General features: G+C 37.1%; 1 protein-coding gene across 2 annotated transcripts; it reads right to left on the reverse strand.

Moving 5' to 3' along the window:
• Nucleotides 1–2133: 2133 nt before the first annotated feature.
• On the reverse strand, nt 2134–21240 carry LOC122147990 (B-cell lymphoma 3 protein homolog). Of its 2 annotated transcripts, none has more exons than XM_042772545.1 (9): nt 20310–21240; nt 18908–19013; nt 11416–11524; nt 6482–6689; nt 5628–5716; nt 5378–5455; nt 4982–5149; nt 4261–4321; nt 2134–4172 (listed from the first exon to the last, which is right to left on the reverse strand). In XM_042772545.1, exons 1-9 carry the CDS (start codon nt 20839–20841, stop codon nt 3652–3654), a joined length of 1872 nt encoding a protein of 623 aa, XP_042628479.1. In that variant the 5' UTR covers nt 20842–21240; the 3' UTR covers nt 2134–3651. The 2 variants fall into 2 exon arrangements, with proteins under 2 accessions (XP_042628479.1, XP_042628478.1); XM_042772544.1 differs by having other exon boundaries at nt 18908–19016.

Consider the following 21240-nt stretch of genomic DNA (forward strand, 5'->3'; position numbering starts at 1 on the left):
CTTCAACACCGAATTTGCTCTTCTTGCTCTTGTACCGTAAATACATACAAAATTATGTCAAAATACCCGTGTTGGAGGGTATCCTCAAAAAACCTGTTGGTTATGTCTTAAGTGAAAGTAAACAGTGGAGAAAGAAATCGGATGAGTATCATTATAATGGATCCATTGTCTCCTAAAGTGACCGCACCTAATTTACTAGCTGCTGTGATGTTAATTTGAGAAAATGAAAGAAAGAAAATCACTCTCTGCTCTTGACTGAATTACTTTGTAGTTTTAACAAGAATCCACAGTCAAACCAAAAATTATTCAGACACCAGATATAATTTTTGATATTTGGGTGCAGCACACTATTGTTCATTTATGTAAGTGAGTATAGCAAAATAAACAATAAACTGTGACATATTATACCCAAAAATTCTTTATACAGTGGACTACCAGCAAAATTTATATATATATATATATATATATATATATATATATATATATATATATATATATATATATATATATATATATATATATATATATACATATATATATAAATTTGGACCAAAAATTATTCAGACACTTTGACCTGATTATAAGTTTTGCTTAAATGTTTTTTCTTTAATTGCTAATGCAACCTTTTTACAACACAGACTGAACAAAATTAAAAAAAAAACATTGCTTGGTAATTCAACAAAGTATTGATAGTTGTGTAAATATTGTCATACTAACAGTTGTCTGAAGTTTTGGTTGATTGTCCATCCATTAATCCATTAAATACCTTTCTATCAAAGTTAGCTGACATTATCAAGATGAATTTGTTCTGACACAGTTTAACTCTGAGTCCTTGTCATATTTTATTAACATTTTCTAAACTATAGCAAATAAACTATGATAATGTGAGAAATGTTGAAGGTGTCTGAATACATTTTGGTTTGACTGTATATATATATATTTTTTTTACAGTGAAGACTATGCAGTGTTATTTTACATTTATTATTTGTTTTCTGTACCTGGACACCTTTAAACTTGAAAAAACAAACATTGTGTAAATAGCACAAATAAATAAATAGAACAAACATACAAATTAAACAATTTCAAACCGGGCCCACTGGTACAACCCCAGCTACGGCCCTGTGTGAAAGCAAACTACTTCGTACAACTAGAAATCAGTGGTTAATTGTATTTACAACACTGTTCCAGAACAGTTCAACTCAAATATTCAGATGTGTGCAGCGCATTTTTGGGAAGGCCGTGTCCTGAATCTGGGAAAGTAGCCTACAATGCATCTACACACAAAGGCTGTTTCTATAAAGTGAGTCAGTTCCAACTTTGCAAGGACAGGCTGGCGCTTCTGACTCACAGCCTGTAAGTATGTTTTCATATTAAAAGAATTTGCAACTGACAATTCAAACGCGAGTTTTGAGCAGTGTAGAGTAGCGCTTGTTATTTGTTGTTTCTCCAATCACAACATAATGGTTTAATGTTTACGCGGTGCGATATCCAACGCAATGCATAAAAAGACAGTAGAAGTCATTATAAGCAGTAATTATGTCCATACTGGATGCAACAAATGCCTCGTTTGTAATGGGTTTTACTGCTTTTGTGTCATGGCACCGGGACATGGAATCACAGTATGGTAAGGGGCGTAACATTTCCATCACATGCTTGAGGCATTCGGCCAATCACAAAGCACTGGATTGCTGGCCAATCAGCATACACCTCGCTTTTCAGACCGATGAGCTTTGTAAAAATCGACGCGTTTCAGAAAGGTGGGACAAAGAGGAGCAACAATAATGTACATAATGTGGAAAATAATGTTGTTGTTTCTTTTTTACCTTAAACCGCATAAACACTTTGCATTACATCAAATACACAAAATAATTTTCTTTTTAGCAATGTCATATGACCCTTTAAGATGAAAAAAATCTGGACAAAAGGTAGGCTAAATAATAGTATACATAAAAAAGCTTTTGAAAAGTAGTAAAAAATTATGAAGGCATGGAAAAAGTTTCAAAGACTGTTTTAATGTGACCTTCATATAACAAAAACAAAAAAATATATTTTTTTTTAGTTTGAAAAGTGCTTAACATCAAAGAAATAATCATATGTATTATTCAAATATTAGTCATGAAATGCACACATATGTATAAAAATATGTATTTTTTATTATTCGTAAATTAGGCTACTATATACTATGCTGCACTTATATTCACACATCCATATGAAAAGCTAAATTCATACATTCACATAACTGTCAGCAACATCATTAAGTACAACTATGGCATATTAAATGCATATTAAAACCCATGTGGTTATAATTTTAATCACAGTTTCAGAATATCAAGATTCTGGATATGGTTTTAATCTTACAGGTTACTGTTTTACAGTTTTTTTTTTTTTTTCACACTGGCCTTCTACAAGGTTATTCATTTTAAGCCACTAAACAGTGAGTCAAAATGAAATCAGACAGTGATTTCGAGTGGCCATTCAAAGACTCGCCCTAAAATAAAAGTGGCACATAGTCACAATTTTGGGATTTTGTGTATATGGCATTTTTGACAATAGTTGACAATGGCACTCCGTTCATTAGAAAAACCTATCCTGGCGTCTATAGGCATTATACTTGGTTGATTTCAGCTGTCATGTGTGTACCCTAATAACACCCTTTTGAGAGCCTCAAAATGTGAAGTGCAATTTTTGACCTTTTTTTTTTTTTTGTAAAGATGAATGCACTTAAAGATTTGTGTGTGTGTGGGTGTGTGTCAAATGAATCTGAATAACTAATATCTGGAAAATCTGAACATGGGAAAACCAAAACGATTTCAATAAACACGCTGACCAACAGTTTTGATGGTAAACAATAAGAAAATCACACACACAAAAAAAATCATTATTCTGCCATCTTGCTATTGAAGTATAAATATCATAGCCCTTTATAATACATGACAAAATCACCATAATCATTTTAAATATGTTGCAAAACACTTGGTAACACAAATATACACTTACATATTATTGATTTGGAAAAAACAATATCAGAATCAACATATATTTGAAAAAAGCTTAGATACAAATAAATGCTATAAATCAGTCAGTATGTTGTCCAACCACAAATAATATTCAAACAACACCACTTAAAGGGAACATTCATCCAAAAATCATTATTTATTAACCCTCATGTCATTCCATTTTACAATGGAAGTCAATGGTTACCAAAACTAATGGTTACCATCATTCTTCAAAATATGTCTGCAGAAGAAAGAAACTTGTACAGGTTTGGAACAACATGAGGGTGAATTAATGATGAAAGAATTTTCATTCTTGGGTGATTTATGCCCTTAAAGGTGGGAATTCACCCACTAAACCTTAATGAATGTCTTTCTTACAAAGGAAGATATTTAGAAAATTTTGCTTACCAAACAGTCACTGGTAGCCATTGACTTCCTTTTTTTTTATTCTTCGCCATACTTTGGATGTCACTGTCTACCAGCAACTGTTTGGTTACCATACCAATTCATCCACATATTTTCCTTTGTGTTCAGCAGAAGAAAGAAACTCATACAGGTTTGGAACAGTGTGAGGGTGAGTGAATAATGATAGAAATTTCCTTTTTGGGTGAACAATCCCTTTAAGATGACCAGCTGCTTAAACATCTAGCAACTATCAACTCACACTTCTTTCTTCACTGTTTACGCTCACAGTAGACATGTCTGATTGGTCACTGCTGCGACTCGATGGCCGTGATTGGATAACGGCACCCTGTGAAGGAGAGCCATATGTGACTGGCACAGAGAAACTGGGGAGTAAGATGATCTGTGCATCTGAGTAATATGGAGGTGTTTGAATACCAGTGGGATAGTAAATTGGGCAATCTGTGATTAGCATCCTTCTCTGGATATGAGGGACAGTGGGCTTAATTTGGTTGTACCCAGACGGTAACAGATATGGGAAATGATGGAGTGCCATTCCATAGCCTGCCCTGTTGTCCACTGCTACATTATGGTGTGTCCGTGGCAACATTTGCAGTGTTTCTTCATTGCTGTTCATCGGTGACTGACGTTCTGAAATGTTGTCTGCTGACTGACTTCGGGGTAAAACTGGAGTCACAGGAGAATGTGGGGAGAAAGTGGAGAAAGTGGGAGTCATTCGGGGAGAATGGTTGGAGCTGCCAGGGGACAGAGAACCTAAACAGCAGAGCAAAATTTGAATGAAAATGTTTAAACAAGATGTTTAGAAATAAATCCACTCTTGTAATTTCAGAGAGATGCTTACCATTACTGCTTGTTTTCACAGTGCAGCTGCGAGTGCCTCTCCCACGCAGCACATCAGATACTTAAGACAAAACCACATGAATACTTGTTTAGAAAAGTTACAGAAGTTATGGTGATACACATGGATGGATTATGATGCTAATGGGGGTTTTTGACTACAGGGGCCACGAACTGAGAGGCCTGGAATGGACTGACACAGGAAATAAAGCTCAAATTTGAGATGAATTTGATGATGTGAAGTAAAGATACGATAGTAATATAAAGCAAAAGTTTCTAAAGTTAAAGCATTTTAAGCATAATTTCATTTATAATGTTGTAATTATGTTCAGGTTCAAATTCTGAGTTGTAGAATCTAAAGTTTAATTAAGTAATAAATTTTTGTTGTTGTTGTTGTTTCTTACAAGAAATAGTCTTCATGGGGCTTCATACAACTATAACCCATCTTTGTTGATATCTGACTGGTAATTAATATGCAATAAAACTGAGCAATGAAAGTTCTGTGAATCGCCACTTGTTGGCAGTGTTTGCATTTTATATATACTCTGCTGAATCTATTTATTATTATAATGAAAAATTTAAATAACTTTCTGTATTTTTGTCAAAACAATGCTGATGAACAGAAAAAAAAACATTTTATATTGTAAATAAATACATCACTAGGCATGACTTATTAATATACAGTATGTTTCCAAATAAACTAATGCCATTCTTTTAGTTCTTACTTTTTTGTTTTTTGCGACCATGATGGCAGTATCATTATGGTTGTTTTTCAGACTACTGTCGGCTCCATTTTTCAGCAAGACCCTGACAATCTCTATGTGACCTCTGCCACAGGCGCTGTGCAATGCTGTGTTCCCACTATAAGACTGAGCGTTCACATCACACCCACTCTGAAAGACACAGCACAGAAAAAGACACTGTGAACATTAATAACTGGTTCTAATCCACACACGGATAAAAACTGAGTAATAAAGAGTAATAGTTAAAGATTTCAGTCTCATAGTTTTACGTGTTCATCCCTGTGCTCACTAACAGAGAAGAACAAGCTAAAAATGAAGGGAACAGATTGGGAAACAGGTGATGACTCATCAAATGTATATTTATATATGCATACGCACCTCAATCAGAAAGATGACCATGTCAGTAAAGTTGTTTTCTACAGCATGAACCAGTGGACTTCGACCACTCTTATTATCCTGTGATAGAGGAAAAAAAAGGGACAATAAACACATAGCGTGTGCAGCAAACACTACAGATCATAATACACAACTCATGTCCTCATGCAATAACTCATGCATGAGGAAAACATAAGATAACATCACATCAGACAACATAACAGGTAGTGGAAATGATGACAAACTCACTGACCCCAGCGTTGATTTCAGCTCCATTCTTCAATAAGATTTTTGCCAACGTTTTATCTCCATTCTGCACAGCCAGGTGGAGGGGCGTCAGACCTAAATTAGACATTAAAATCTTCAGGCTGTAATCTGAATGACCCATTGAAACAAGTTTGGGCATGTTTCATTGGGTAAGATACACAAAAACACTAATACACCTCCTCACTGTGTTTCTAGGGACTTTTTGAATTGTGACAACAACAGGAAATGTCTCATGTTACATTTCTTATGCATGAATGAAGCAAATACCAACTGTAAGGACTGTTTAGGACTACACTGACTTAATATAAATTGAATTAAATAATTAAAATAGGTTTATTTAAGGGTTTTTTTTAGGATTTTTTATTTGGATTTTTATTTGGGGTTATATGAGTGGTTTTCTGTTACAAGAGGGAATAGTTGTGTCAGAATCCAAAAATAATGCTAGATGTCTATATACATCCCTCATTTCTGATTAACAAAAATATTCCAAAACAAAATCACACATTCATGCAGGAAAATCCATGACCAGCATGACCTCTTTTTCTGTCTACTGCCCCCCACTGGAATAAAAAAAAAGTTCTTCCTTCTGAAGTCATGTATAATTTTCAGAAGTGTTGCATAATGACAGACAAGAGAAATGTTAATTTTACAGTTATGTATTTGTTTGCATTGCTGTACTAAACAGGACCATAGTCAAGAGAGGTTTAGTGTCAGCACATCTATATGCATGCCAACAGATGACTGAAATAACCTTTTACTTTTTTTGTTAAGCTACAAAAAAAATTACACACACAAAATTGCATGTATATATACTCATGTAGATCCAGGTCCAGCACTTACCCTCATAGTTCCTGATCTCCAGATGGGGTGAGGAGTTTTGGGGGTAGTGTCTGAGGATGACAGACAGGCAGTCGGCCTCTCCGTGCTCGCAGCACAAGTGCAGCGCAGTCTGTCCGTTACGGTCCAAAGCTCCAGGGTCAGCGCCTGCATCCAGCAGAGCTTTCACCAAAATAGACTGATGGGTTATTATAGCCAAGTGCAATGGTGTCTGAGAGAGTGAGAAAGAGAGAGAGAGAAATACAGTTTACTGATTCAGTCAATCAAATCCACAGTATATTTAAGGCCCGATTATATTTAGACCGCATACTCTCAACTCCCACGACTCCTATTGCATGTCAATATTTAAGCAGTGTATCTAGAAAATCTACCACTCTGAGGTCTGATATGGTGTTCAGGTGTATTTGAGCTAATGGGCTGAGTCACATCCTGGTGTGGATTCCTGTGGCTGTAGCTGCTAACCTGGAACTTGTCTAACAGGTTAAAGGTCAGTTCCATAGATCTGATAATAATGAGATAAATTGGGCTAACGCCCCTTTGTAAACAGCCCTGCAGTGACTTATCCAACACATGCAAACAAACATGTACAATCAAGGCCGTAACCATGGCGTGAACACTGGTGGGAGACCAAATTATAATTTTTTTAAGCGTAGTAATGGTTCTTTTTATTTAAATGAATGAAATATTTAAAGGATTTAAAGGGATTTAAGAAAAGAACAAGAATTTATTGTCAAGTAATACATTTGAACTATCTGCAAATAATATTTTGGGAAATAATATTTTCATCATATTCTTAAAACGGATTTGTGAATGTTTCATCTGTCATTTATTTCTGAAATGCATGAATCACATGAATGACTGTCTATAATTTAAATTTAAAATGGTGAAATTTACCTTTAAAAAGTTACTTTGCATCACTGGATTATTAGTAGTTAATCTTTTCTATCGCAAAACTATCATGACTATTATTACAATGTACAGTATGTGGTGGTTATGCCTCTGTGTGCTATTAATTTTGTTAACGTAAAGTGATAAATTCGAAAAATATCAACTATTATATAATTTATTTCAATTTCACGTATAATTTACAGTAGATACGTTAACGGACATAACAAGCCAAAGTTGTGTGTCTGTTTATTTTTGTTTCCTTCACCTGAGGTAAAATCTTACATTGAAAGAACTAGTGTTATTGACAGCAGTTAAATAATAAATTCAAAGAGGTAAAACGCCAGGCCTAACAAACATTAACGGAGTCAAAATGGCAACACACTGCACTAGTTTATTTGAAGCTCCTTCATTTAACTCAGGCAAAGGAAGAAAAAATAAAGCTCTACATGGGTCACAGAACAATCTTGCATCCAGATGTACACTACAAACACATTGGATATTAGCATTTTTGCTAATATAGGAAGCTAATACTGCACACAAGTCAAGTAATCTGTCATGTATGTGTTTTGTTGACAGAAGATTGAAAGATAAAGAGAGGTTTGTGGTTTTTAATGATACACACTATAGATTGTCATCAGCTCAGATGTGCTAGCAGGTAAAGCTGGCTCCAGCCCGATACACGGAGGGGGTGGTTTGACACTAGAGGGAGGGTGTTCCAGTAAGGCACAGTAGAGGAAAAAAAAAAGTACAGTGAGAATGAAGACAGAAATTCCTCTGGTGTCACAATGCCTTTGGTCCTCCCTTCCTATGAAAACAACGCTCCTATTTCCCTGAATCCTGTCTGACTCACCAAGCATCACACACTTGCTGGTGTGTGTATGTGTTAGAAGACATGTTACCACACAAAAATTTGATGGGTTTTCCTTTGTGCTCAGATCAACTGTATCACTACAAATCTAACTTAGGAACAGCGATGGATAAAACCCACTTACATCCTCTTTAGGCAAGCCTTGAAACAGGAAATTATATAAGAAATACATCACATTACATTGAGAAAATATGGAGAGAAATTCCAGCGTAATAGTGCCTTTTTTCATTTTACAATACCAATGAACCTGCAATAACTGACCAATAAACAACCAATAAAGGTTTAACGAGAAACTGCAAGTACTTGGAAAAGGAGGGATTAGAGAGACACAGAAAGGGAAAGGAGAAGCCAGAAATGATCGAGCAAAGGGAACGGTGAAGGGAAGAGATGGATCAGAGAGGGAAAATCCCTTTCCTCTCCCCAGCAGTGTGTCCTCAGATTCATATTCCTGTTTGTAAACACAGGGGGAAAAAAAGAGCGGAATGTTGGATGAATAAGGAAAGTGACTGAGGGGAAGACTCATGACTTAGATGCATGAGCCAAAAACACACTGTAGTGAACTGAAACTAAAGCCTGCATGATTTAGCACTTATGAATGGGCTTAAAAAAACTCTAGGACAAGAAAGTACAGGAAAATAAATAGTTGTTTTTATACATTTGTCACACTTTAAATTAGACCCATTTTATTTCTATGTAATTTATGTGAAGAAAAATTAAAGAGGTCATTTAATGCTAAATAAATTGTATTCTGTACTATCCATGGAGAATTGCTTGCATCAGGAAAAGTGGGTCTTGCATCCCAGAGTGGAACCAGATCTAAATGGGTTTTGCTGAATCCTGTTTAAACCAGCATAAGATAGTTTGCTGGTCTTATCTGGTTTAAGCCTGATCAATCTCATGCTCAGCTGGTTTTAGGCATCATCAGCCAGTTTTTTTCTATGAAGTAACATGCACCAACAAATCACAAAAAAACAGGAACAAGCATTAAGGAAGTATATTTCTTGTATTTAATGAATGCTTATATAGTTATGCATAGTTAGGCCATTGTATAGTTTTTCTGTGAAGATCTATGGGTCTCCAACTTGTAGTAAAATCATTTTTTATAATTCAGGATAAAAAAAGATAAGCATATTAAAAGGCTGCAGAAGAGTGAGAAAGAGCAACTGAGCGCAAGGGAAAGTCCCTTTTAATACCCTGCAAACCTCAACACAAGGTATGTTGAGAAACAACCCAGGGTGTGAGGGGGGTCATGTGACTTCTCGGAATGAGGATACTTAAGTTCAGATGCATGCAGCAGCCGCTTTACATGTGTTTGCACATACACTCATACAAGTATAAAAACATACACTTCTGTAAACTGAATTTACTTACAGCCATGCAAACAACCCATCAGCTTCAGGCTTGCTTGACTGATAATAGACAACACATAAAAACACATTTGTCATGCACACACACACACACACACACACACACACACACATATACGGCATGGCTTTTCTCATGTGCATTTCAAATGTTAGTGCCAGTGTTTGATCATGACAGACATGTGGGAGCACAATCAGTTTTTAAAAGAGTGAGGAGTGGAAACGCAGACATTGTGTGTAAGTCATTCTGGCACATACAAATCTAAGTGGTAGTAATAATGATAGCTGTAGTAACACTTTCCTCGGTACCGTACTAGTCAGCTGTGTATCTACTTGCCATTAAAATAATGCATCATTCACTGTATTTACTCCCTAATCTTGGATTTTGAAACACCAAAACAGTAATTTGCTGCAACAAAAGTTACTTAAAACTCCATCTAAGCTTCAAAGACATGCTAATGCTCAGTTCACATTTCTGGGGAAATAAGAATTGAACACAGGATATAACACAAAATTTAACCTCAACAATCTGACAGAAACAAGTTTCAGCCAGTGGCTAAGACGTACGTGCAGCTTCTGGTAACTGTCGGCTACCTGTGAATGTACAAGCGTTCGTGTTTGTGTGTGAAAGAGTGCATCTGTACGTCAAGTGAAACCTAAACATGAATTTGAGGTAATTTTTGAGGTCTGGCTAGACATGCAATGGCAGTAATTGATAATGCGGTTGGTGGAAGTATGGGTTAACACAACCAGAAAAGGAGAAGAACAGGATGTGAAAGCCTGGGAAGAGTCCGAAAGGTCTGTGTGCTCAATTTATGTTGCTGACACATGGGAGAACGATGAGGCAGAGGACACGGGTTGCGTGTGTTGTGGTCACCATGTGGTGAGCACACAAGTGGGCAGGCCAGCAGTTCTAAAAGTGCTCAAATAACCACGAGCAGTTCGGTGGCATCTCCTGAGAACAAAAGTGCCTTAGGAGTAATTTCCTCTTCTGCTCAAACCTAGCTTAAAGGTATTGAGTGACAGTTAAGAACACATTTGTGGAAATTACAGTTAACCAACATATGTCCCACAGGGACAAGAATTCAGGTTTAACTAGCCTGGTGCTCTTTGTGCATTAAATCCTCTAATCCAACAATCACCAACATTAACTCTCTTCTGTCCTGCTATATCCTGCTGCAAAGACCAAGGTAGATCAGCACATATTTCAAAGCTACTTTATGGCTTATTTAAAGTAGCCATTATTTAAATTATTTAACACTTTACAATAAGGTTTGATTCCTTAACTTTAGTTAATGAACTAATAACATTTCATTTGAATAATTAGTTAATTTCTAAAATAATTCTTTTATTTTTATTTTTTACTTTTATTATTTATGTTTTATATACTATTGTTATCAATTCATATTTGTTCACAATTCAATTGATCAATTAAATTTTTTAAAGCTAAAATATTAAACATTTATAAGTCTATGTAGAAATGATCATTAATCTATTCTAGATCAACATTCTTTACATTCCCACATTTTTTAAATATTTTAATTTTAAGTATTTAAATGATTTAACTTATTAATATTAATATTAATATTAATAGTATAAATATATTAATTTTAATCATTTAAGTCATCCTGCTGCCCCCTTGCACGTTTGCTGAGGCCCCCTAGTGGTTCCTGGCTCCGTGGTTCAGAACCACTGATCTAGATTAATAAATGCTTCCAAAACATTGTTCATTGTTATTGTTCATGATATCTAACAGAGTTTGCTTTGTGTGTGTGTGTGTGTGTGTGTGTGTGTGTGTGTGTGTTTATACACTTTACCTGTCTTAGGTTATTGAAAACGTCCATGTCTTTGTGCGCCCGTCGATATATTTCAATAAGCCATTTGACCAACTGGCTATTCTCTTTGACAACAGCAATGTGAAGAGGCCTGTAAATGCAAACAGACCAACAAACACATGCATTATTCACCAAACAAAACATCATGCACTGATGTAAATGCATTAACATTAAACCACTCAAACAAAACTAGAAATATTAAAATGTACAGTGATGCATTTCTTTTAACAATACAGGGATGACTGTCTTTTTAAGGGCCTAACCCTTCATAATGAATAACCCTTCACCTGAGTGACAACTCATCTTGTACACAGTGGCTCTAAATGCAACCAGTGTCAGTGAGTACAGGGAAATGCTTATCTCCCTTATCATTTCACAGAAAGCCTCTCTGAGGTGAGAGTGTAGAAGTCAAAGTTTGGGAACAGGAAGAAAACACTGGGTGAGAAAGAGAGAGGGACTCTTCATGAAATGTTTTAATGATGTTTTTTTTTCTTGCTATATCTGCTTCCAGTAACAGCTACTTTGGTTTGAAGTCACTTCCTGCCCTCAGGGACAATGGCACCGTTCTTTCTGTTTTGAATACTAATTATCATTATATTTACAGTTGCATTAGGGGCTTTCTGTGCTTTTCAGACTCCTCTAGCAGAACTTCCCATGAAACCCTGAAAAAATTACAAAGAAGAACCTTGCACTGACTTAAAACACAAGAACAGTGTATTTATAGCCTATTACAAGAGTCCAACAAGAGTGCTTTATTTGCTTAGCAATTGTTTACTGTAACATGCAAAACAATATTGAAACAAGTTCAAGATCATTTGTGATCATTCAGAAGTCATCTTAATAAAAGATAATATAATAATATAATGAACACTTTTTAGCAGGACTAACACTTAGGATTGCTATCAATGCAGACATCAATGTAGAATGTTCATTATGAACTATAAAAGAGTTCTTGGGAATGTGGCAAGAATGTTAATAGGCCTGATGGGAAGTCATACTGTGACAGCAGGAAAAATGATAGAGAAAAAGAGAACAGAGAAGAACAGGAACTCATTGTTTATATTGTTTTTTTGACCCGTATTGAGTCATTGTGGGATGAAAAGCCGGAACACAGACAGTGGGAGAGCAAATGATTTGAATTATGGTGCTGATTCATATTCCTATTGATATAAATGTAAATATTGCGATTGCTTCATGTGGGTTATTCCATTGTGGCAAGATAAAACATAGAGAATGAAATTATATGCTACATATATAAGCACAAATCTATATATAACATGTATAAGAACAGGTGATAAAATACAAAAAACGAATGCCACCTGACTTCCTGAAATATAACTTTCTGTTTAGAACAAGTCACCATTAAATCAAACTCCTTTATGAAGCATCAAACCAAAAGAGGAAGAGAAGAGCCTTTTTGTCAAAATGAATGCAAGCTGGCCTGACGCAGGCTATGGCCGGCCTGCCAAATCACAGTTTCTCTGTTCCTTGGTTTTGATAAGAAAGCAGAAGAGTTTATTAGTAGCTTAATTCTTTCTTTATTTGTCTCCTTTCCTGTAAGTGAGCTCAACGTCACTGTACTTCAGGAAATCTCATGCTTTTATACTTCTGCCATCAGGGCCATGTGTTCAGCCCTTCTGACAAGATGCTGCTTTGTTGATCAAGGAGTCTTTATCAGGTCTGAGGATTGTATGTTTACACAGAACATGTGAGATTGGCCTGCATCACAGTGCAAGGGCCACACTCTTTGCAAAAGAAATAAATAAATAATTTGTTACATTTATATAGCACTTTTCTGGGTACTCAAAGTGCTTTACATGAATGGGAGGAATCTCCTCAACCACCACCAATGTGCAGCATGCACCTGGATGATGCGACAGCAGCCATAATGCGCCAGAATGCCCACCACACACCAGCAGGAGGAGAAGGAGTCAAGAAGTTAATCAGTATATAGTATAGGTCTTCAGCCCTGCTCCTGGGGAACCACTGTCCTGCAGAGTTCAGCTCCAAACACAACTGAATCAGCTAATCAAGGTCTTCAAGATCGAAAGATATGAAAAGTCATAGACCAGGTGTGCTGAAGCAGGTTGGAAATAAACTTTGCAGGACAGTGGGTCCCCAGGAGCAGGGTTGAAGGCCTATGGTATATAGGGAAGATTGTGAGGCCATTATGATGGACAGAGGCCAATTGGTAGTTTTCACGTGTCGTCCGAGCAGCAACCTCCCACTCTCTCTCGTGAAGACAACAAGGAAGTGACAACAACTGCATTTCATCGACTGTCCGCTTGAGGCTGTCTGCAAGAGGGAGTCAATCCCATAGACTCCCCATGTAAAATGCCCAACTTTACAGCAGAAAAAAAAACATGTTTACAGCCTGGTTCAAAAAATGATTTTGGTCTATATAGCTAATTTTGCCCTTCATGACAACTGTGAGGGGGGTGAATTTTTCTTATAACTCATCCGTTTAAATTATATTAAGCCTTAAAGGTTTGTATAATTAAGGGCGTGGCCACTTGAGTGACAGGTGGATTGCCGCTGCTGACAATGCCGTCATGCTAGGAGGGCGTGGCTTCAGCAACCAGCTCCCGCCTTTTTGCCCATTTTCGATTATCCGGGAGAGTCGCGCGGTGACGTGCTGCCAAGATGGCGACGGCCCGCTCTGCACACTTTGAGTTTCAAAACCACTCTTCAGGAGTCTATGGGTGACATCACAGACACTACGTCCATGTTTTTATACAGTCTATGGTGTCATCACACCCTTAAAGGAACGCCCACATGGAGAGCTTTCAATTGGTGAATTTGGCCAGGAAGCCAGGTGTTACACCCCTACTCTTTTTCAAAGGACATCCTGGGATTTTTAATGACACAGAGAGTCAGGACCTTTGCTTTTTGTCAGTATAGTGTCCCCATCACTATACTGGGGCATTAGGACCCACACAGACCACATGGTGAGCACCCCCTGCTGGCCTCACTAACACCTCATCCAGCAGCAACTCCTAGTTTCTCCAGGAGGTCACCCATTCAGGTACTAACCGTGCTCAACCCTGATTAGCTTCAGTGGGCAACCAGTTTTGGGCTACAGGGTGATATGGCTAAATACATAAATAAATAAATAAAAAATACAGCTGCACACAATTAACAAATCTCTGTCTATTGCAGTTTCAGTAAGTGCTGTAATAAATGCAGGGGCCTTTAAGGTCGGAAATTTTAATAAAGTTGGAAATTACAATTGACTTTTCTATTGAGACTTATTTCTATTTGATTAGATCTTTGCCATTTGCTAATTGCTACCATCTCATGTGATTGACAGGTTGTGGGTGAGTAAGTGAGGAAATGCTAGATTTCTCCAAATCAAATCTAATGAAGAAACCATGAACAATGAAGAAAAGTCCTCTACATCTTGGACGGCCAAGGGTGAGTAAATTTTCAGCAACTTTTCTTTTTTTTTTTTCAAACTATGCCCTCAACTAAATCTTTGCTTGTTCCTCCCACATTAGAATGTATTAAATAAAATGTACATTAAAAAGTACATTAACAATTATTGTAAATGGCCTTGCAATTTAAACATCACAACAAAGTATGTAAATATACTAATATGATCAGGATTTAATGCTTGATGATATTTTACATCAGAAAAGCCAGCCTTTGGATAAACAGACCCGTCATAAACACATCAAAAGAAAATGTATAATTTAATATAAATATTAATGTAAACTAAGTTATATTTATAATATATTCTTATCACATGTATGTCTGTATATGATAATCATTGGCTTTGCTGTCACTTACTATACTGCAGGTCAGAAGTTATTTTATGTTTTTTTGTCTATTTTTATCTCTCTCGCTCTTTTCGTAAGATGAAACTCTCTGGGTTCCTGGAAGTGACTGAGAGTTAGTTAGACCGCAGCCCCAGATAAGGCCCAGGCTGAGACTGACGTAGGAACCTGAACATCATCAGAAGGAGATGAAGGGCTCATGGCGGGGCTGTGGCGCATGTGTGGCATCCTGTACAGCCCAGATACACAAACCTCTAACATCCCTTGCAGTACACAGGCCTGCTTCTGCTGCAGAAAACAAGCTCAGAGGCTGAGACAAGACATAAACAGCCTGAGCCAAACACAAGACATGCAACCACTCGAATAAAAAACTCTTACAGGAACAGAAGAGACTATAAAATCCTTACAAGAAAGGTGTTTGAAGGTAACCATGTGTCAAGGCTCTATGTTTTTCTGCATACCAATGAGATCTGAAAATAGCCTTCACATCATATATAACCTAAAAAAATCTTTGCCATTAACACATTTGGCAGACACTTTTATTTAAAGTGACTTACAGTGCATTGGTTACATTACCAGAGAAACAAATGCATGACTTTGCTATCCATGGCATTACTTACATCATGCACTACTGTAAACAGTAATGTGTGTCGCTCCAAGCCTATGTGACTTTTTTTTTTTTTTTTTGCAAAAGAAAGAAGAACTTTAAAGAATTGTTTTTGTCAGTAATATATTTTGTCAACATTGAAAGTCACTGGGGTCCGAAACACATACATTGAACCACAGTGAGTTTTACTGAATGGACAAAAAATATATATATATATATATCACAAAGACATTTTTCTAAATAACTTCTTTTGTGTTCCACAAAATCAAGAAAGTCATACATGCTTGGAACAATATGAGGGTAAGTAAATGATGACCAAATTTGTATTTTTAGAGGAACTAGATGTTTAAAGCATGAATGACCTGTCATGCAACCTTATGGTGCTTCATATAAGTATGCAAACTATGAAAGAGGAGGAAGGAAGAAAAAGTAGGTATGAAGAGTAGAAATGGCACAGGTATATAAGCTAACAGTACAGAGCAAAAGGGGGAGAGAGAGACTGATAAGCAACAGAGAAAAAGCGGTAAAAGAGGAAGTGAAGAGCGGATGTTTGGGTTTTTGAGCCCATTCATTTTAAACACACAAAGCAGTGAAAAAGATGAAAGAGAGAGAGAGAGAGAAAGAGAGAAAGACACCTGAAACAACCGCAGTCACACAACAGACTTGCACTCACGTCAGGCTTTCCCGAAAATGAGGGTCTGTGAAGTGCTGAGAAAAAAACAAGGTGAGAGCATGAGAAGCCCATTGACGTAAGAGAGTACAGACAAGGGGGGAGGTGAGAGAAATAAATTTAGACAAGGTTGTTTTTCTGTTTGTGTAAATGCAGTTGATTGAATAGCATGACTGACAGATGTACATGTAAACAATAGACAGAAACCAGGAAATAGGGATCTACTGGAAACCAAAACTTTGTTAACAACTATCAGCAGAGTATCAGTTCAGGGAAGAAATGTGGTTGAGAATGTGGTTAAAAAGTTTAACCAATAAAAAGCCAACAAAATAGCAACAGAACTAAACATTTTATTAAGAAAGCTTTTCACCATAACAGTAAACCTCATCATTTGCATGCTATTTTAAACACATCAGGAATTTCTTTCTTCTGTGGAACATAAAAGAAATTCTGAAGAATTGTATACTGGTCGCTCTTGTCCATGCAATCACATTGACATGCAAAAGCACCATTGGCCCATATGACTTGTTTGCATTCCCTGGGGTTCAACCCCATGACCCTGGTGTTGCTAGTGTCATGCTCTACCATTTGAGCTACAGGAATGCTGTATCTTTTGACTCTTTATGATAGAAACAATCCAAATTTTAATTTCTTATTTACTGATATCCTTCTTCCAGTGGAGCAAGTCTGTGATTTGATCTTTGAGAACAGAAACAGTACTATTTGTGAAATAAATCATTCAAACAGATTCTGTGAACTAGATAAAGTGAGATCTGACTCAAAAGAAAAATTCATTCAGGAATCACTGCTGCTTTAATGAACTCTTTAATGAACTCTAATGAACCCCTTTAATGAATTATCAGTGGTCTGTTTCTCATCATACAGCTTCTTATTTATTGAATCATACAAGCCATTTTTAATATTCTCTTATTATTTGTTTGTCCATGCTTTGAGAGTAATAAACATTGTACATGAGTGGCACGGAAAACAAACCTCAAGCAAGCACACTGGAGTGCCTATTTACCATATTTGATGTGCTGTATTTATCTGCCTTGATTTATATGTGAATAAAAGCCTTGATTAAATTTGTTAATCATATAAAACGCTAATGTGTCTCTTCAGAGACTTAGATTGAAACTGCTCGATTGTTATAGATTAATTTTACCCTATACCCTATGTTGACAACATAGACTCTCAGTGGATGGACAAAAATAATGAGAGAATATAATGTTCTGAATTGTGTTCTAAAGATGTCCAAAAGTCTGAATGTGTGAACATACTTCCTATTTGTTCAGCAAATTTTCATAGGCAAATCCATTCATTTTAACATAATCAGGAATTTCATTTGAGGGCGAAAGATTTCACAATGCAGATTTCGCAATGATTTCACTTCTGACAACAGACAATAGATGAGGGTGAGTAAATGATCACAGAGTTTTCATTTTTGGGTGGACTATCCCTTTAATCATACATAAGGGATAGATTTTATGAACCTATGTGTGATGAGTCAAATAAATTTCTCAAAATTGGAATTGGCTTCATTTGCTTACTAAGCATTATATGCATGCAGCGATGTTTTTATCTGTTGATGACTAAACCTTGATATCAATATTGCGTGACACCAGATGTCATCATGGAGAAGTTTCGCTCACATGAGAAAGGTTATTTTCATACTGAGTAAATGTTGAGATATTACAGTAACACATTACATGTGTTTGTGTTAGTGCCAGAGCCTAAGGGAGCCAGAATGTTCATAACCAGCCACACTCATAAAACCAACCCCTGAAACAGCAGCACATGAAACCAGTTTCTCTCAGTTACTCTTACTCATACCCACAAGACATACCCTCCTCCACAATCAATCTCCCTTTTATCACTCTCACAAAGAACAGAGAATCTCTGTTTTCAGTGTGGATCATCAGATAAAATGATTTTGGTAATCTTTTTTTTACAGGAAGTTGAAATGTATTGGGTAACAGGGGTCACTGTGACTGTGTACTTGACTCTTGTGATTCAGCCAGGACTACAATAAACAGAAGGCATGTCTACATATTTTTAAGCACACTGAACCTATCACTTAAGATTTTTTTTTGGATTTCTTTTTGTTCTGGATGACTAAGCAAGAGTCAGAGTGACATATCTAGGATAATCTGGAATTTCCAAAAAGCCAACAGAAAGTACATGTCCACCCTACTAATACTCATAATTTACCTACAATTACTAATAATAAACCCATGTGCAGTTTAACAATGAATCTGACCATTTAAATATACAGTACATATGATAAAATATGGTTTGATCTACTTCCTTACCTGCTGAAATGCATGATAGACAATTTTGAGGGATGTTTCACCATAATCATTTCTTAAACTACAACATGCCATGAAATAACTGAGACTTCATTAAGGGTAAAAGACTCACGTGTCACCATCTTCATCTTGACGTGTTGCCTCAGCAATATCTGCCAGCAGACGATCTGTGCTCTCCAGTGGAGGAGGCTGCCGAGGCCACTGGAAATATGGACAACCTGCTATGAACCCAGAGGAGAAGAAATATTTGTACTTGCAAACGTAATCAAACATTGTCAATGCATGTCAAACCAACATTAATGAATTAGTTGCGCACTCAAAAAAGTAAATCGCCTCACTGAAAAATGTATAGAAAGTAGTTTCTTGCATTACTACTTCCTTACATCTTCCAAACTAGAAGAAGTAGTATGATAGGATATCTTTGCTAATAAGTTGCTAATATGCTTTGGTTCAATTTTGGATAGTTGCAGCAGGGGTGCCGCTGTGGTTTCTGGGCCCTCTGAACAGCATATTGACTTGGGCCCCGCCTCCACGATCACGTTGCTGGTGGTGGTGGTGGGGGGGGGGGTTAAATCATTAAAAATCACATTCCGGGGTCCCTCTCCCTCATCGGGCCCTTGGAATCGTCTTAACTTTCTCCCCTGTTACGGTGCCCATGAGTTGCAATGTACATACATTTGGTTTAGATTATCTTCAAGAAAAGATAAGAATAGATCTAACAAACTAAAGTTCTGCATTGCACATTATCATAAAAACCAAGAATTCATTGCTGGTGATGTGCCCAATTTTGACCCCCAGTCAAATGATTACCCCCCTTGATAAATTCACTACCTGATTGCATAATCCTAACCCCTCCCTGACACAGACTCCTAAACCTACCAATACTAAGGAGATAATAATCTGGCAGGGGGTCAGAATTGGGCACAACACGGCAAGAGTGGAGAATTTACTAATGTCAATGTGTGACGGTTTTCAGCACAATTCTGGAGATTATTATTTCTATGTTAGATTTTCTGTATAATGGAGACTGGGGAGTAGTGTAATACCAAGTCTGTCAATTTAATCAACAATGGGAAGGTGTGGGAAAAGTACTTTGACATTAATTCATGCATACAATTTACAGTGTCAATGTTTTCAAACGGTGTTAGCTTGTATTTTACTGATGTACAAACTGATAGTCAATATGCGGTTTTGGTTATATATTGCAAAAAAACAGAGAAACATTATGTTTTACAACACTACACGGTTTCACCTACGCGTGTTAACCCACTGACACGTTTTGCAGGCTGCTGAACCAAACATCCTGCTGATCAGCTCAGTGGTTTCGTGTTGACTGTTGCTCGCTGACTGGACTGACCATGACTGCGCAATCATATGTTACGCACGCGCTCCACGCAAACGGACACACATACTTTCACAATGACATAACAAACTAAATTGCGCAAAGACATCCAAGTTTGCACTCAAAATATAAAGTTAGTGATCATTAAAAATAAACATTTTTGTAAACTTACGATATGGTGTTAAGTGTGGCACAAACCGGGAGTCATTAGCGCTTGGTTTATGTCCAGATGGACAAAATTTCCGCTGTGTATCTGTGTCTATCTGAGTCTCTGGCTTCTTCAAAACTTTTGGATCCGGGCTAGGTGGATCGTTTCTTGGACCACTGTGGTCATGATCCACATCCAGAGGGAAAGGACGTTTCCTTGGCGGAAGTTTGGAAATTGAGGAATCTGTCGGTTTTCCTGCAGCGTTAGGGGTTATAGTCCGGGTTTGGTTGGGACCCTTAAGCGTCCTATTTCCCCTGACACCCACAGCGTCTGTTTGAGTAGTCTGCGAAACTGATCCATCACAACAGTCCTGCGCTTCGGATGGAAGAATTCCGTGTCCATTGCTGCAATTGTGCGCCGGTTCCACCTGTCCTCCTGGAGCAGGTCTAGGGCGACCTTGGTCTCCCGTTTGCGCGCAGCTCCCACGCTCTCTGGTTTTGTTGGTAAGATCCAGTGGCACAGATCGCACAGTGTGATTACTGCCACTCATGGTCATTGTCCTCAGGTAGGCGATATATGGGTTCTAGACGAATCCTTTTATCAGCATTATGTAGATCTGAATCTCTACTCGGTCTCAAGCTGACTATCACCTCAGGTTGCCCAGATTAAACAACATACTTACATTTGCTCTGCTCAAGATGTTTTAGCACAGCTCACTGAAGCACTTAAATTCATATTCTTCTCTTATGCACAAGTTTTCTATTAAAATGATAAGTTAAAAAAAAACAACTGAATAAAAATCCTTAATAATTACGCATGCAATTAGAATAATGACGTTTTAGGGCAATGACAATATGTCATGTGCATTAATATTATCATTATTATTATTGACCACGCACTGCAGTCATGATGATAACCTGTGCGCTGTTCTGCTCGCTGCCTCTGTAATCTGAAC

The sequence above is a fragment of the Cyprinus carpio genome, chromosome A16 (assembly GCF_018340385.1).
Source record: "Cyprinus carpio isolate SPL01 chromosome A16, ASM1834038v1, whole genome shotgun sequence".
In the NCBI taxonomy this organism is placed as follows: Eukaryota; Metazoa; Chordata; class Actinopteri; order Cypriniformes; family Cyprinidae; genus Cyprinus; species Cyprinus carpio.

What these genes read in the sequence shown, in the direction of transcription:
- LOC122147990 (XM_042772544.1), bottom strand. Translation starts at nt 20,841, where the DNA reads ATGACCATGAGTGGCAGTAATCACACTGTGCGATCTGTGCCACTGGAT. An exon ending in TGGTCGCAAAAAACAAAAAA is followed by an intron (nt 4,322 to 4,981) that starts GTAAGAACTAAA and finishes GTTTTGTCTTAA; the next exon opens with GTATCTGATGTGCTGCGTGG. An exon ending in TGTGAAAACAAGCAGTAATG is followed by an intron (nt 4,173 to 4,260) that starts GTAAGCATCTCT and finishes TCTGCTGTTTAG; the next exon opens with GTTCTCTGTCCCCTGGCAGC.